Source organism: Nelumbo nucifera, chromosome 1 (assembly GCF_055504915.1).
Source record: "Nelumbo nucifera cultivar China Antique chromosome 1, China Antique-T2T, whole genome shotgun sequence".
Lineage (NCBI taxonomy): Eukaryota > Viridiplantae > Streptophyta > Magnoliopsida > Proteales > Nelumbonaceae > Nelumbo > Nelumbo nucifera.
Genome location: NC_142649.1, coordinates 122560450 through 122577615, shown reverse-complemented (window position 1 = coordinate 122577615; position 17166 = coordinate 122560450). Strand labels below are relative to the sequence as shown.

The following is a 17166-nucleotide window of genomic DNA, read 5'->3' as shown; positions in this document are numbered from 1 at the left end:
TTACGAGTAGAATTATAGACGACTTGAAAAGACTCAAGTTGTTGACCGTTGATCAAGCCGAACTAGTTAGGACTGATTCGCGGAGGCGCCTTTTCTCTGTTTGGAGGGAGTCTGGGCGCTGCAGGAGCGGGACTACTCCAGTCTCCAGCCGTCGTTTTCTGTGTTTGAGCAAATGGGGCTAATGGGTAACGAGCCACAGACGTCAGACGTGGGAATGGGACATTCGAGGGTTGGCTCTGGAATTGGCCAACAAAAGAAAAGTCAAAACTCAAAACGACAACTCTTCTCTTCGTAAACGATGACACTTCTGTCGAGACCGGATCTGCTCCTCACACCGACCTGCACATTTTACCATGCATTAGGAATATTTATCGTACTTATAAGTTTTTATTTACGGTCGATGTTCCAAATGCACGGTGGATGGCGCCCATGTGTGAGGAGCAGGTCCCGTTCCACTTCTGTTATTATTTTGTGTCAAAACGAAGTCGAAGAATATGGCCGTTTCGTTTTAATGGTAAAAACTGAAAACGCCGCCGAATGTGATTAGAGGAGGGAACAACCGATTGAATAAAAAGCGGGAGACTTGGGAGTTGGAGTTGGGATGTGATAAATCCAGTGTTCTTGCAACTTCGTTGCTGCTTCGCTTATTGGCAGTCTGCAGTCAGCAGGCGTTCAGACTCTTTTGCTATTAGGGTTTAAAGAGCTGCATGCACTAGTTAATCCCTTCATTTGATAAAAAAGTAGAGAAAACCGTAGTTTCGAGAAACGCCATGGAAGAGGTCAGGTCCAGCACGGCGTGGGTCGTTAGTCATTCCTTTCATGTAGTTGTCGATTCATCAGGTTCTCTTTCTCCCTATCTTTCGACCAAGTGTTATTCAAGTATTTTGCATGGGCGTCTGCTGCATTTGTTAATGCTTTTTATTAACCAATCTAACTTTTTTTGCACTTGGCACCTCCTGTCATTTAAGCAGGACTCGAGAAAGCAGTCGACACAATTGAAGGTTCGGTTCCCAAGGTTGAATGGGATTTCGAGGGGATTCACTATTTTGATAATGGCCCGCTCACTGTTCAATACCTATTTGTTCTGGATGCACTCAACTTTTGTTTTTGGCCGGGTTTGTGTTGTTTCTTACTTTAGATTGTCAGAGTAAGATTGATAATGCTATAACCATTGCATGGTGTGACTTAAATGCTGTTGTCTTTAGGTTCCGTTCGTTTGCACTCCAATTTCATTTGCACAAGTACAAATGCATGGAAGAGTGCAGATTCTGTTTTACTTTTGCTTTACCTTGCTTCACGTTTTGCTTTACTTCATCTACATTGCAAACAAACAAAACAAAAGTAAACCAGATTTTGCAGTTCTAATGAAATTGCACTGCGAACAAGCTAAGTATTAGAATCACAGTTCCATGCTTGTTGGTTATCTATGGATTGGTTTAATTTAATGCCATGCCATGTGTTAAAATATGTTGATTGGTGTGTTAGCTCTGGTTGGTTTAATATATGTATATTTTGGCCACTCTATTATCTCTATTTGTCCAACAAAAAAAAAACGTGTTTGAAGATTAAGTTGAATTTGCAAGGTAGAGCATCAATTTGATGGACAGTGAGTTTGTTATTTGTTCTGACACAGTATAGTTTCATGACAATAAATTTATAGCATAGAAAATTATTAAAAGACCTCATATTCTATAATACTATAAAAAAGTTATTAAGAGCCATATATACATGTTTTTCTTGACAGACATCTGAACTTAACAAAACCTATATTCCAACCAGTTGGAATTGGTCAGATGGATCTTCATTATTCCACTCTTTCAAGGGCATGTCCAGACACTTCACCCCTCCCCCTCTTCCTAATAAGAGAGTTATGGATAAGTACATACGCTCATACATGTAAATGGTCTGTTGCAAATCAATGTTCCCAGGTATATCATTAATATGTATCATGAAGGTGCTTTGCTATGCTATTATAATTGAATTTGGTCTGGTGAAGGGATGTCTAATTTCCTTCTCTCTTTTTTTTTTTTTTTCATCTGGGTTGTGTTGAAATACCATCTCTATTTGTCATTCCTTATTTACACATGCATGGCTCTAAAAATTTTTATTATTGGACTGAGAGGTATTAATTATCTTCTGATGTTTAATCTTTCTCTCGCTCATCCACTTCCTCCTCCTGAAGATCTTCTAATCTCTTCTCTAATCTATGGACCAGAACTCAGGACTGAGTTCCTTACTCTGCATATTTCCACCGAAAAAAAGGAAAGGCAAAAGAAATGTTAAAAAGGGAAGGGGAAGAAGCAAGAATCACTAGGATCTATACTTTGTCAAAATGCTGTCAATGTCATCAATATTTGGCTATTCATCAATTTTGCATAGTCATGATTTTTTAAGTATTTAAGATAGGGGTAGATTAAAATCACAATCAAGGAAAGTAATTGATTTTTCATCATCTTTGGAACCTCATTATTTTTTTTTGATCAATGGAACCTCATTATTTTTAATTTGGGGTTTCAAACTACTTGTGCCTGGATTGATTCCTGTACATCAGGACTGCCTTGATATGTTCTTCACGACTTCACCATTGGATTGACATGCTTTTGTGCACTTAAGAATTTATCCCTTGAAAGCTTTCTGTTACTCTTTTTTGAAGAAAATAATTGATAATTTGTTAAGGAGATAGCAAAAAGAATTACATGAGGTACACGTTGTACAAAATATACTAATGGAGCCCTATTCTCAGACAAAAATTGGGGAAGGACATAACTGTCTCTGCAGAGTAGTACCCATCCAACACTCCTCATGGCTAGATCATCACTCACGACATTTGGTTGTCTTGAAATCCACATTAAAGGCAAGAGGAAGGAGCTTAATCTCATTAAGGAAGTGTGCTGATTTCTTTGGGCTTGGGCTTCTCTATTTAAGCCCATCTGATTGCATTAATTCAGTCACCGAAAACTGGAAGCTTTGGAGTCTGCATTCTTCTTTGTATCCTTTCCATTGATTTTCAAGATGTCATGATGGCAATAAAGATAAGAGACCATGTGAATATGCATTTTTTTTTGCATTGTTTTTCATTGATTTTCAAGATATCACAATGTGAATTTAGAAAAGGGATATTTGAAGCCTGAGCTTGTGGTTGCCTTGAAACTCCTTTTGGTTAAGATTCAATGGGCAACAGATTAGTCGAAAGCTCTCAATTGAAGATTTTGGTATTCTTTTTATTCCCATGCTCTACATAATAGAAGCATGGGTGCAGTGCCACATAACCTTCATTCTCTTAGTTGGGAGGAGACAGAAACTAGGATGAAAGAGCTCAATAACCTCACCATGGAGTTGCCAACAGGGGAGCCAAAAGGGTACAAAGTGGTTCTAAATCTTTGTTGCAAGATTGCAAATAAGAAAGTCATTATTGATAGTCTCTCTGCTTTCTGTGCATTATTGAATGTCTCAGCTTGATGTAAGATGATCAAAAGGATTATATAGCTTTTTTATTTGACGGAGTATAATAAGCTTCAGGAATTGTTAGAATTACTCATTGATTGGAGGTTCATAATGATGGTTTTGTTGGAAGGAGCTAGTTGTCATTGTCACTTCTATCCACTTTGTGCTTTTTGACAACAGGCATTTCTAATTTCCTGTTGTTTAATACTTAACAGACAAAGATCTGAGTTATGACAATTTGGCCTTGGGGCTAAGGGAAGCTATACAAAATGATAAATCTGTGTTAGATGCTGATCGTCTTCAGAAGTACACTGGTATTTTGGTCTCTACTTGAACCTTAATTTCCTATTGCAATGCTACAAACATGTTTTCATGTTTTTTGTCTGATCATAAATTGGTTTTACATGAGGCATGTCTAACAATTTCTTTTCTAATCAAAATTTGTCAGGTCCTCAACTACGTGAACTATTGAAATGGCCTCGGCCACTTCCATTGGAGGATGAACGTATTCGCTTACTACATGAAGTACTTCTATCTTAACTTTCTAGACATGTTTAATCCCTACTCTTATAATTTTTCTTATGTTGCATTTTAGAGAGAAACCTGGAAACTAGGGATATTTGCCCATGGGACCCACAACCCAGCCACTCCCTAGAGAATATTCAAATAAAATATATTATATTAATTAAAAAAAGTATATGGTCCTCTGTACAATGAGAATCTGTACATGTATAAGCTATGTAAGGACCTCAAGAAAGTCCACCCACAAAAAGGAAACAGAAAAAGTATAATCTTTTAAATATATTATGAATAGACAACCAATTTCTAAGTTTTCCAATCACTAGATTGATCTCCTCTTCTTCAAGTGTAGATTTCTGCTAAAAAGTAATATTTCCAATCACTAGTTTTCAGCCATCCCACCATTATCTTCGAATCACCTTCAATGATCAGCCCACCCACTCGGCTACTCCCAATTTCTTGGCTTTCTCAACCCCAGAGATTGCTGCTAGGAATTCTGCTATTACAGAATCACCTTGCTCAATTGGGCCTGAAAACAAATCACATATAGCACCACCACCATCTCTAAGCACCCCTCGGTCCCCTCCAATTCCTGAGGGACCCAGATTACCCACACTGCTGCCATCAAAAAATTCTATTGTTTCTCTCATACCATACAGCCCACAGAATTGCCAAAGAGATGGTTGACCAGTGTACTTTCCCTCAGTCATTCCCGAGATCTGCCACTCTTCCAAGAGTGCTTTAACGGAACCCGGAAGGCACAAGTTTAGATTTAATGCCTTCATGAGGTGATTCCAAACAGCTGCACTGAAATTACAATGCAAAAACAGGTGGTTTGAGGTCTTAACTTCTAGATTACATTAGGAGAACATCAGGTCTGAAATGTTGAAACTCCTCTTCAGTAGCATTTCTAAAGCAAGGCATTTCTCCAAGGTTTTTACCCATAAAAAGAACTTAATTTTTGATGGAGCTGCAGTTGAATTGGGATCTGCTTCTCACACCGACCTCACAGCCACATCCTACCATGTATTGGGAACATCTCCCCATGAATAATAAATACAAGTACAGGAGATGTTCCCATTGTGCAGTCAGGACATGCTGTGAGGAGCAGATCTGGACTCACTACAGTCTCCCAAATAGCTTTGCTTGGAAACTGTTCCCAGGGGTCACCAACTACACACTTATAGAAAGATTTGACAGTAAAGTTACCTGAGTGATTCCACTTCCAGCAACTTGCATTCCTGAGACTGCAAATTTAATTGTTGATTCTGAAGCATAACCAGGAGATCAGCTACCATTTTCAAGTTCCCAGACATTGTAGCTCCTTGTGAAGGAATACCTCTGAATAATTCTGTTACCATCCAACACATATTACTCAGAAACTAGGGCCATCTTGTTTTCTGCCACATTGTCAAGGGCTGAATATAATGTCCTTTAGTGCTCTATCTTCCAGACCATGGATCTAATCAGAACTTCAACTTCCTTTCACCCCCAGTTTTATAATTTATACCTCTGCTGAACCGTGAAATCTTTGGATATTCAAACATATATGGAGTGGTGGCTTTGATCTCAAGAGGGAATCATCAATTTGAGGAATAATTAACTTCTCTGTGTTATTATGATCTCAGTGGCAGAACCATATCTTCTCCCAGATAACTATGTTCAATGATTTGTCATGTAAACTCCATAAAGTTGTCTTCAGTCTTAACTAAGTTGATTTTTCTTTATTCTATTGGTTTAAAAAAATGTGTTTAGGATAGCTGACCCATCATTAATTATATAAGGTCCAATATTGTAATCAGTGAGATAAATTTCAATGGACCACTAATTTGGTTATGTGAACTCTCCCCTCTTCTTTCTTCTATTACTCTCACTTCCTTATTGAAACCTTTTTCTGTTGCATACCGCTATGTTTTGTTTTTCTTTTTTTTTTTTTTTCTATCTATAATATCTATCTCAACAGCCCACTGTTTTCCTTTCACTTCTTGCAAAATCTGATATCTTCTTGTTTCAGTACCAGTGTCCAGTTCCTTCAATTCCTAATTTCAGCTAATCATGAACCTAATTTCTAGGACACTCTTCTTATACTTTATGTTCTTCCAAGCCTTTTCTTTGTGAGGGTTTCTTTTGATTTTCTTGGTGTTTTGTGTATCTTTTTTTCATTCCTTTTTTGCTTGGATTTGTTTCCATTTTTTTGTCAGTAATGATGCTTGAAATTTTATTAATATCAAGGTAAAAACTCATTTCCCATTCCCATGGCTGCCTTCATTTGCTATATATGTGTTTCCACTTTTGTTAAAAGTTAACCCTGGGCCTGGAGGCCCCCAACCATCTCATATTTTGCAACTCCTACTCTTCCCAATAGGTTAGCTTGGTTGTTGGCTGTCTTAGGGGTTCAGTTGAATGAGCAATTTGTATTTGTTGCCAATGCCTTTTATCTCTTATATGTCTAAGAGTCCAATGGCCTGAAGTTGTAGAAGACAACCAGGAAATTAGCACTTGACAGTCACCTATAATTAGATTTGTTTCCATGATTTGCTACTAACTAGCATATGACTATGATACCTGGATACCTGCACAAGGGTAGCTTATTGTGTTGGTACTTAAATTTTTAGTGTAAATTTCATATCTCACGCTTTGTCCAACCATGTCCTTGTCATGTCTGGGTAGGGGTGTCAATTGGACTGGATTTGGTCCAATCCGATCCAGTCCAATGTGAGTCCATTATAAATGGACCAGGCCCAATCCAATCCAATGAATGTTCTGGACCAATTTGGACCGGTCCAATTCAACGTATGGACCGTCCAACCTGTTCAAATTTATTTTGATTTAGATTGGTTTCAACCCATACCTGGTCCATTGACACATATATATTCTTATCTTATATCAATGGACCAGATATTGGCTTAATCCAACCCAATCCAATACTAAATTTGTTACGGACAGACCAAGTCCAATCCAATCTAATAAATATTTTGGACCGGGTTGGTCCAATCCAATATATCTTGTTGCTCCGTTCAATCCGTCCAAATTGATTTTGGACTGGACGGGGTCCAATCCAAAATCGGTCCATTGACACCCTTATGTCTGGGTGACATAGGCATATTAGTCATTTTATCTTTTCCATGAACATTTACTTCTATGGTGTTGATGTTTATAGTTTCACTCCATTTAGGTTGGAAAGGAGCTGGAGAAGAATTTTGGGGGAAAAGCAGTAAATCTTGTCAGCTCTTGTGGGAAATCTGCTGTAGCGCTTGTTGCCCTTGTAACACGTCATTTTCCTGGTATGCCATTGTCTATGTATTTCAGTATATTTTTAGTTACAATTGTTTCCTAAGATATTTCTTCTGTTTTGTTTACTTCTTTGTTTGATGCTTTATTGTTTGTTTTTGTAGTTCATTGTATTGGGTATATATTGGCAGTCACAGACTGTGTGATATCCTTAGTCCAACCTCATGAACTTAAGGGGTTTGCACTTGTTTTTCTTCATGTGCATTAATAAAATCCAGTTGGTCCATTGCTGAAAAGTATTTACTTTTTCTTACTTCTGGTTTTGCTTGGAAAAGGTGGAGAGTCCTTTAAAAGTTGACACAGATGCATATGAGTTTTGTAATTGTATGCTTGATGCATGTGTATATTTATGCATGTATATTTGCATTATAGTGCAAATGAATTTTTTTGGGAAGAAATTAAGAAAAAAATTCCTAATCTCAAGATTCTCAACATAAGAGAGTCATTAGAGAACTTTTCTTTTGATAGGTAAGAGTCATTAGAGAACTTTGCCTTAGCTAATTAGTATAAAAATAATTAACTTTATTTTTAATGATGCTGCGGGCTTACTTTTTATGTATCAAAAAACAAAAAAGAATGATGCAATGGGCTTACCTGCTATGGATTGTAAATTTTCTTTTGCTGGTTGGGGTCTGGCTAACCTTTGCTCAGCTTTCCCTAAAAATATATACTTCATGATATGTGGATATTTTTGATCTAGTTCATACAGTAGCTAAATCTGTGTTTCAACTCCACTAATTCCATTCTTGTAGGTTTCCGTGACCATTCAGTATACAAAGGTCACCAAGTTTTCTTGTACAAGAGAGCACAGATATTTGCATCCGATCTATGGAGTGCTTTCAAGGGTCAAAGTTATGGTGAATTTAATGACATAGGTGCAATTACTATATTTGCTGATTATATTGTTCCAGCTGTTCTTAGGTATCTTGGTGTGTTGAGATATAGTTCGGCTCTGGCTAGCATTATTGATGCCAACAGGGAAATAGTTTCTGGTAGTGAAGAGGAAGTTGAACTGCGAGCTTGTACCGTATATGCTGTAGAGAAAATGAGGGAGTTGATAAAGATAAAATATGGGAAGCAGGTATTTCTATCTTTTTCCTTTTCTTTAGCATTTTGCAATTTTGTCACCTTCCTTTGCCTAAACTTGTATTGAAGCTGAACCATATCAAGGAATGCTTATTTAGGTGTATTAGACATACAAACAAATGTAGGAAGCAGAAGTGCACACAAAACTACATACACTCGAATACGCACATTTGTATATGCTGTGCTTTCTGTAAAGATCTAATTGGTTAGGTAGCTTGTGCTATTTGCTTCCACGTTTTGGATGTTTAGAATGTATGTATGTATTTATGTATGGACAAGCATATGTATAAGGATTATAATCATTATAATACGAAATATTTACTAGGTCTTGAAGATTTAATTTTGCTAGGTTACTGGGATTTGTTCTTTCAAGATATTATAGTTTCGAGAATGTGCCTGATGCAGTAGGGCTGGAACAAACTAACACAAGACAGAAAGAGAGAGTAGAAAGGGTAGAGAAAGAGAAAAGAGAGAGAAATCCCAAGGAATCACTTCAAGGGGTCCTAGAATCACTCTAGGGTTTGTAGGAATCACTCCATACAGCAAGAGAACTCTTAAGAAATCTTCATTCATTCATTAGCTTCAAAAGGAAGAGAATACATCTATTAATAGAGTGACTTGTGTGGCCCGGAACACTGTTCACCATAATTACAAAAAGTGCCACTCTTTGTCTTGTGCATCAAGAAACACAATAACTTTCTATCTACTAATGCAAATAAATTTAAAATTGAAAGACAAGCACTACTAAGCTAGAGGAACAAGATGCTATAGCCCAAGTCCATATTGGGCTGGTCAAAATGACGAAAATACCCCTGACCAGATCAGTCCAAGTCCCAAGAGTCTTCTCCATGCCAAATCAGAACCTGTTTGTTGGCCTTCTTCTTACGAGAATAGGTCTTATAATGCATGGACCAATCCCCATCATCTCTCATCGGCTTGAAAGAACTTGACCCTGGCGAGTTGAAGGCATGATATTGCTCAAAAAGTTCTGGATTAAGATGATACAAATCTTTAACTGTAATCCATGAACATTCTGAAAGAGGTAGATTTTTTCATTTTACAAGAAATTTGATAACCCTCACTTGTTGTAGAAATCAACTTCTCATCAAGCAAGTCTTCAGGCACATTAGTAGGTGGAACCAAAGGAAGCTTAAGCAACGGGACCATGGGACAATCACTATAGCCATGATATGCACTTAGGTCTTCAACATTGAAGATTGGGCTAATTCCCATTTCGCTTGGTAGCTCTAGGTCATAAGCATTAGAACTGATTTTCTTAGTGATCTTATACGGACTTGCACTCTTGGAGTGAAGCTTCTTATAAAAGCTCTTAGGAAAGTGTTCAGGACGTATACACACCATAACCATATCACCCTCCTGAAAATCAGCTAGGCACCTATGTAAATCAGCTAGGCACCTATGTAAATCAGCTTTGGCTTTGTATGCATCATTGCTAAGAGCAATCTTGCGCCTAACTTCATCATGGATTTCTCTCATGTGGCGAGCAAAGCCTCCAACCTCTATGCTAGTCTTGGCTTCTTGTGGCAAAGGAACTAAATCAATAGGCTTCTTAGGCTGAATTCCAGTAACTATCTCAAAGGGATTTATTTCAGTTGACCTGTTAACTGAATTGTTGTAAGCAAATTCAGGCATAGGTAGGATGAGATCCCACCTAGAAGTATGGCCACCAACTAAGCAACGTAGCAAATCACTGAGGCTCCTAAGCCGAATTGAAACCAATCTGTTAACCGTCGGTTCGATTCGTTGGTTTTTCGGTTTTTCAATTTTTATAATATATATAATAAAAAAAATATAAATATATAATAAAAAATTAAAAAAATATATAAAATATTATATTTTAATTAATAAATAATATATTATATATTATATTATAAATATATATATATTTATATATAATGCATATTTACTAATTTATCTTATATATATAAAATATAAAAAGTATATATAAAATATATGTAATGTACATAAATATATATAAAATATATAGATATATGTATACTGGTCGGTTCGGTTAACCACCGGTTTTCTATATTGGTTAACAGAAACTGAACCGGTACCTTTGGTTTTTAAAAACATCAAACTGAAACCAAACCGATCAGTTCAGTTAACCGATTTTGTTCACCCCTAATGGAAAGAAGATGAGAACTTAAGCTTTGTATTGAGGAGTTTCCAAAGTGTCTTCCAAAAGTAACTCATAAACTTAGCATCATGATCAGAAACAATAGTAATAGGAACACCATGTAAACGAACAATTTCCCTAAAGAATAGGCATGCCACATGTGAGGCATTTGATGTCTTATTGCAAGGAATAAAGTGGACCACTTTTGAGAACCTATCTATCACAACATAGATTGAATCATGACCCCTTATTGTCTTGGGCAGACTTAGGATAAAATCCATAGAGAGATCTTGCCAAGGCTCATGTGGAATTGGTAAAGGGGTGTACAACCCTGTATTTTTCTTTCTCCCTTTTGCCAATTGACAAATTCTGCACTGTTTGATCACATGATCAACTTCAACCTTAAGGCGGCTAGGCCAATAAAAGCGACCTACCATAACAATGGTCTTGTCCTGACCAAAATGCCCAACAATTCCACCTGCATGTAACTCCCATATAACATAATCATGTAGTGAGGTTTTAGGAACACACAAGCAACCATCCTGGATGGAAAAGCTAGGATATTCAGATTGCTGTCCAGCTTGTAAAGAACCATAAATGATGCTGAAATTCTTGCAACCATCATAATCTTGCTTCAAATGATCGAACCCCACAACCTGTACAAACATAGAATGGAGTATATACACCACTCAGCTCAATGCATCAACTACAAAGTTATATTCTGCTAAAAATTCAGCCCATTTCTAATGCCGACTACTAAGATGCTTCTGAGATTTGAGATATTTGAGTGCCTCATGATCTGAGTCAAGGTTTAAAATGTCGATGTCGATGGAAATGTCGCTTACCAAAATATATGACATATGTCGGAAATGTCGAGGGAAATATTGTAAAAACTAGAGACATTGTGGAAATATTATGAAATATGTGGAAATATGCAACGATATTTTGTATGATAAAAGAAGCATTAATACATATTTTTAGACTATTATCTTATTCCCAACCATTATATAAAGCTAAGAAACTAAGATCAATAACAAATTAGTAAATGGCGGTTTACTGATTTATTATGCATTTTGATGTTTTTACAAGGTTATCCGATATTTTCTTTTCTTATTTTTAATTTTGATTTATTATAAATTCTAATATATTTATTTCACACTAGTAAATAGAAATACATTTATTCTGATTTTTTAAATATTAAAGTTATAATACATTATGCTTTATTATAAATTTAATAAACTGAATTTCATTTTTGTAGTATTTAGATTATGATAAATTCTGATTTCTTATAAAACTTAATGAATTTATTATGGTTTTTAATACTAAATTTATAATAAATAATGATTTAATATAAAATTTAATAAATTTATTCTGATTTTTTTATATTAAATTTAGAATATGATTTATTATAAAATTTAACAAACATTTTCTGATTTTAATAGATATTTAAAAATTAGTAACTAGTTAATATTTTATTACTTGAAAAATATTTTATGTTTTTATATTATAAAGTAATTAATTTATACTTTTTGTTTTTATTTTTTGTTAATTTTTTTTATAAATATTTTATTTAAAATATTAAATAGAAATTATTAATGGAATAAATTATATATACTGTATTATATTAATATAATATTACTAATATATTATATTATTAATGTACATTAGTCGACATCCTATTGACATAATAGGAAAAATTGTCTATTTTTTTGGTTATTTGGACCAATTTGGTTGACATTTTCGAAATATAGGAAATGCCAACCAAAATAATGTAATTTTTATATTACCATCCATTTCCATGTCGGTGACAGTTGAAACCATGATCTGAATACAAAGCAAACTCTTGGGAAATTAAATAATGACACCAATGTCAAAGACATTGCACGACAACATAGAATTCTTTGTCATATGTGGAGTACTTTTGTCTAGCTTCATTAAGTTTTTCATTGTGAAAAACTATAGGATGTCCTTCTTGCATAAGCACACCACCTATTCCAACTTGGGAAACATCACAAAATACCTCAAAGATTTTTGAAAAGTTGGGCAAATGTAACATTGGGGTCTCCGTCATCCTTTGCTTGATAGTCTCAAAGGCTTTAGTTGCAGTCTTAGACCAAACAAATTCCTCCTTTTTCGTAGCTTCTATAATTGGTGCCATAATAGTGCTGCAATTCCTTATGAAATGCATAAAAAGTAGCCAATCCATGAAAGCTTTTCACTTCATGGATGTTAGTGGGAGTGGGCCAATCAAGTATAGCTTTACCTTGTCAGGATCAACCTTGACACTTTCAGAGGATATAACAAATCCTAAAAAGATAACAGTAGGTGTCATAAAAGAGCACTTGTTTAAGTTGATGTAGAGCTTTTCTTGGCGTAAAACTCTCATCACTTGACATAAATGGTCAAGATGATCATCAGGAGTATGACTGCATATAAGAATGTCATCAAAATAAACAACCAAGAAACGACCAATAAAAGGACGAAGTACTTGAGTCATAACTCTTCATAAAAGTGCTAGGAGAATTAGTTAAGCCAAAAGGCATAACCAGTCACTCATAGAGGCCATCCTTTGTCTTAAAAGCGGTTTTCCATTCATCTCCAAGTCGAATCCTAATTTGGTGATATTCACTTCTAAGATCAATCTTAGAGAAAATTGTATCTTCGCTCATCATATCCAGCATGTCATCTAAATGTGGAATAGGGAATTGGTACTTGATTGTAATCTTGTTGATTGCTTTGCTATCAATGCACATCCTTCATGAGCCATCCTTCTTGGGAGTGAGTAGAGCCGATACAACACATGGGTGAAACTCTCTCTAATGAAGCCCTTCTTCAATAGATCATCCACTTCCCTCTTCAACTCAGCATGCTCTATGGGATTCATCTGCTGTGCAAGCAAATTAGGTAGTTGAGACCTGGGAATCAAGTCTATTGCATGTTGGAGATTACGTAGAGGTGGTAATTCATCAGGCAACTCTTCTAGGATCAAATGTGAAAAATTAGCCAGCAAGTCTTCAACCTCTTTTAGCACCTTTGAAATAGGGGCGTGTGTTGGTTTATTCACTTCTTTCACTATTAGGGCATAAACAAGGCCTGGTTCTTTGCTTTCCTCAAATTTCTTCTTGGACAGCAAGAGAGGTTGCTTCTTTTGTTCAACTACTTGTTTATGGGTTGGAGCTGCCTTTTGAGGGGTCTTAGTTCGCTTCTTGATTTTATCAGGTGACAGGTTTCATAACAATTCTCTTTCCATTAAATAGAAAGTAATATGTATTCTCTTTTCCACAATGGTATACATCCCTATCGTAAAGCCATGGTCGGCCTAATAGAATATGTGTAACATTCATAGGAACAACATCACACCAAGAGCTCTTTGTTCTACCTGAAGTGTCATCTTGTTTAACTAAGCAATCTTGTATGGTTGAGGATGAGGTTGTGCAACTAGATTGAGCCTTTCAACAGTTGTTGTAGAAACCATATTCATGCTGCTACCACCATCAATTATAAGCTTGCAAAGCTTGTCTTCACTCTTGACAAAGGTGAGGAAGATTGCTGTGCGAAGCCAATATTCTTTCTTTTCTTCTTTAGAGGATGCTAAAATGCGTCTAACTCCAACAAGATTGTTGTCATCTTCTTCTTCATGTTCAGACCTAGTGTACTCCTCTTCACCAAGGCCTCCTTCATCATCTTCCACTTGCCCTTCATTCTCACACCCTATGTGTAGATTTTTATTAGGGCATTGAAATGCATGGTGGTCCTTCCCACCACACTTGAAACAAGTATTTTCTGTTGTTCCCCTTTTATTAGCATCAATAATGATGTTCTTCCCCTTCTTATCAGCTCCCTGATACTTGGAACCATTAGACCTTATTGGAACCGCATTATGAGATGTATGTCTAGTGACTTTACCCTCATCTAAACTCTTATGTGCTGCTGCCTCCCCAGCTTGAATACCAAACCTCCTAGTATTCACTTGCTTCAGGCTCTTCTCTATTTTAAGAGCTATCTGAAATACATCATATACATCATAAACTCGTGCAGTCATCAAACGTCTGCATGTACTCAGACATAGATAAGCTGCTTTGCCTCAATGTCATCATCTCATCATGAAGAGCATCTTGGAAGTCATTAGCAAGGCTCAAAGTATTGATACGATATGAGTTTCGGTCGTATTGTATCGGTACTTAGAAACGGCCGAAACTTTATTTTTTTTAGTTTTTTTTTTCACATTTTGTTTTTTTGGGAAGCTTTTAGCATGCTTTTTATTATTAAAAAAATTGGGGTTCCGACAGGTGTTTCGAACCGTATCTTTTTCAAAAGATACGATACAATATGCCCCGTATCGGGCGTATCGTATCGATACTTTGAACCATGGTCATTAGGCAAATATTTCTCCTCCAAGTAATGCTTCATATCTTCCCAGCGGGTGATAGGACACTTACCCATATTCTGTAATCTATTCTCTACACTCCACCATACTTTTGCATGTTCTACAAGTTTAAGTTTAGCAAATCTAACCTGTCTCTCATCTGACATATCGAACCAATCAAAGTATTCCTCTGGTTCTTCCAACCAATTGGAGAAAACTTGTGGATTGATATCACCTCTAAAACTAGGAACTTCTATCTTCACTTTACTAGTAATATCATCCCGATAGTCATCTATATAAGTCTTAGAATGCTCCACCAACTCATCATATAAATCATTTAAAGTGCCTTGAATTTGTAGAGTTTGAGACCTTAGCGGCTTGATGGCAGTCCTTAGTGGGTGGTTCACATGTGGACCGGTAGGATTATTGGTGTTAGAACCCTCTGCTTCAGCTCCTCCATGTGGAACACCGGTGCTGTTTTTCTCTTCTTGTTCTTCTATCAACACTTTGACTTGAGCTTCTAGGGTGTCCACTCGATTAATAAGTGCAAGCAACAACACTTCTTTAGATTGTTCACTTAATCTTCCTCTCATGTTTCTACCATGGTAATGAGCCATTTGAAACCTAAATCACTCTAGGGTTTGTAGAAAGGGTAGAGAAAGAGAAATCCCAAGGAATCACTCCTTGGGGTCGTAGAATCACTCTAGGGTTTGTAGGAATCACTCCATACAGCAAGAGTGCTCTTAAGAAATCTTCATTCATTCATTAGCTTCAAAAGGAAGAGAATACATCTATTTATAGAGTGACTTGTGTGACCCGAAACACTGTTCACCATAATTACAAAAAGTGCCACTCTTTGTCTTATGCATCAAGAAACACAATAACTTTCTATCTACTAGTGCAAATAAACTGAAAATTGAAAGACAAGCACCACTAAGCTAGAGGAACAAGATGCTATAGCCCAAGTCCATATTGGGCTGGTCAAAATGACGAAAATACACCTGACCAGATCAGTCCAAGTCCCAAGAGTCTTCTCCATGCCAAATCAGAACCTGTTTGTTGGCCTTCTTCTTATGAGAATAGGTCTTATAATGCATGGACTAATCCCCATCAGTGCCTTAGTTGAAATATTAAGGGAAGTAGATATTTGGCAGCATTGGAAAAATGCACATTTGGCGGTATCTTGAAAGAGATATCATTTGTAACCATTGATACTCCATATACTCTTTTGTGATTAAAAATGGAATTTGAAGTTTTTTTAAATGGGATTTGAGTTGCAGCTTTATTACAGTTTTGGGTTGGTACTGTTGCTAAACTCCATTGGAGGTGATAACATTTTAAATAGCACTACTTGGTGATTACTAGCTTTCCACTGAGTTTGATTATTGTAGGTTTGTCCTCTATTCTATTTCTATCTCACACCTGTACCCATGAACATCCTTGTTTATATACATTTTGAATACATCCTCTGCTGATAATGTGATCTTACACCTCTTCATATCATCATTCCTCATTGTCACACTACACCTTTATATTGTCAAAACCTGTAGAATGGCACCTTTTTTTTGGCATTATATAATTTCATTTTCCATTTTCATCAGTCCATTCTTTTCTTTGTATTTCCATGTGTCTCTCTTTTTCCCTATTCTATTCTTTTTTGTTGTTTTTCTTTACTTGTTCTGAAACATTAGGGTTTAATTATCAGGTACTAAGTGTGGAATTGGATCTTTGGCTATGGTCTTTTGGCATCAAATGTCCATCTCTGCAGCACCACCGAACACTCTCAATATACTACTGAACAGGTCTATGTTGATCCTCTTGCTTTCTTAAAGGAGAAAGAGGACATCCATGGTTTTAAAGCTTGAGGTGTTTTCTTTTGACAAGGTAGTTACTATAAACTGTCTCTTAATTTATGAAGGGCTGATTAACCCTTTGAGATTTTAAGGAACGATAGCTCTTTGCTTATTAAATTAATGTTTAAAAAGTGGGAACAAATGATGTCTGGGTGTTTTATTGTAGCATGACTCTTGTGGTCCTGTCTGCTGGATAAAATATCTAGATAATCATGTTTTCAGATCTAGGATTAGGTTCTAATTGTATTTTTGAAGAAAATTCATCAGAAGTCAGCATCCTTTGGGATATCATTTTTTTTTGAGCTATTTGGGTGATAGTGGTTTGGTTTATTTGTAAGAATTTTGTTCTGATTTTCCACCCATCCTTTGGGTGATGATAACTGTACTCTGTTTTTAATATTATTAATGAAAGTTACTGTTTCTTATAAGAAAATGTGTTAGTATCTTCAACACTACAACATATACAA

The 17166-nt window shown here is 36.1% G+C and overlaps 1 protein-coding gene across 1 annotated transcript; it reads left to right on the top strand.

Moving 5' to 3' along the window:
• The first annotated feature begins 492 nt into the window (after positions 1-492).
• Positions 493-17132, top strand: LOC104611632 (uncharacterized). The gene is made up of 7 exons (XM_010278769.3): positions 493-840; positions 972-1115; positions 3660-3758; positions 3893-3969; positions 7139-7247; positions 8007-8335; positions 16552-17132. The coding sequence occupies exons 1-7, from the start codon at positions 771-773 to the stop codon at positions 16642-16644; spliced, it is 921 nt and encodes a 306-aa protein (XP_010277071.1). The 5' UTR covers positions 493-770; the 3' UTR covers positions 16645-17132.
• The last annotated feature ends 34 nt before the right edge of the window (positions 17133-17166 follow it).

Excerpts from the sequence above, each read along its gene's own strand:
- LOC104611632 (XM_010278769.3), top strand. The coding sequence starts at position 771 with ATGGAAGAGGTCAGGTCCAGCACGGCGTGGGTCGTTAGTCATTCCTTT. Across the intron at positions 7,248-8,006 it reads TGTAACACGTCATTTTCCTG|GTTTCCGTGACCATTCAGTA; the intron begins GTATGCCATTGT and ends CCATTCTTGTAG. Across the intron at positions 8,336-16,551 it reads AGATAAAATATGGGAAGCAG|GTACTAAGTGTGGAATTGGA; the intron begins GTATTTCTATCT and ends TTTAATTATCAG.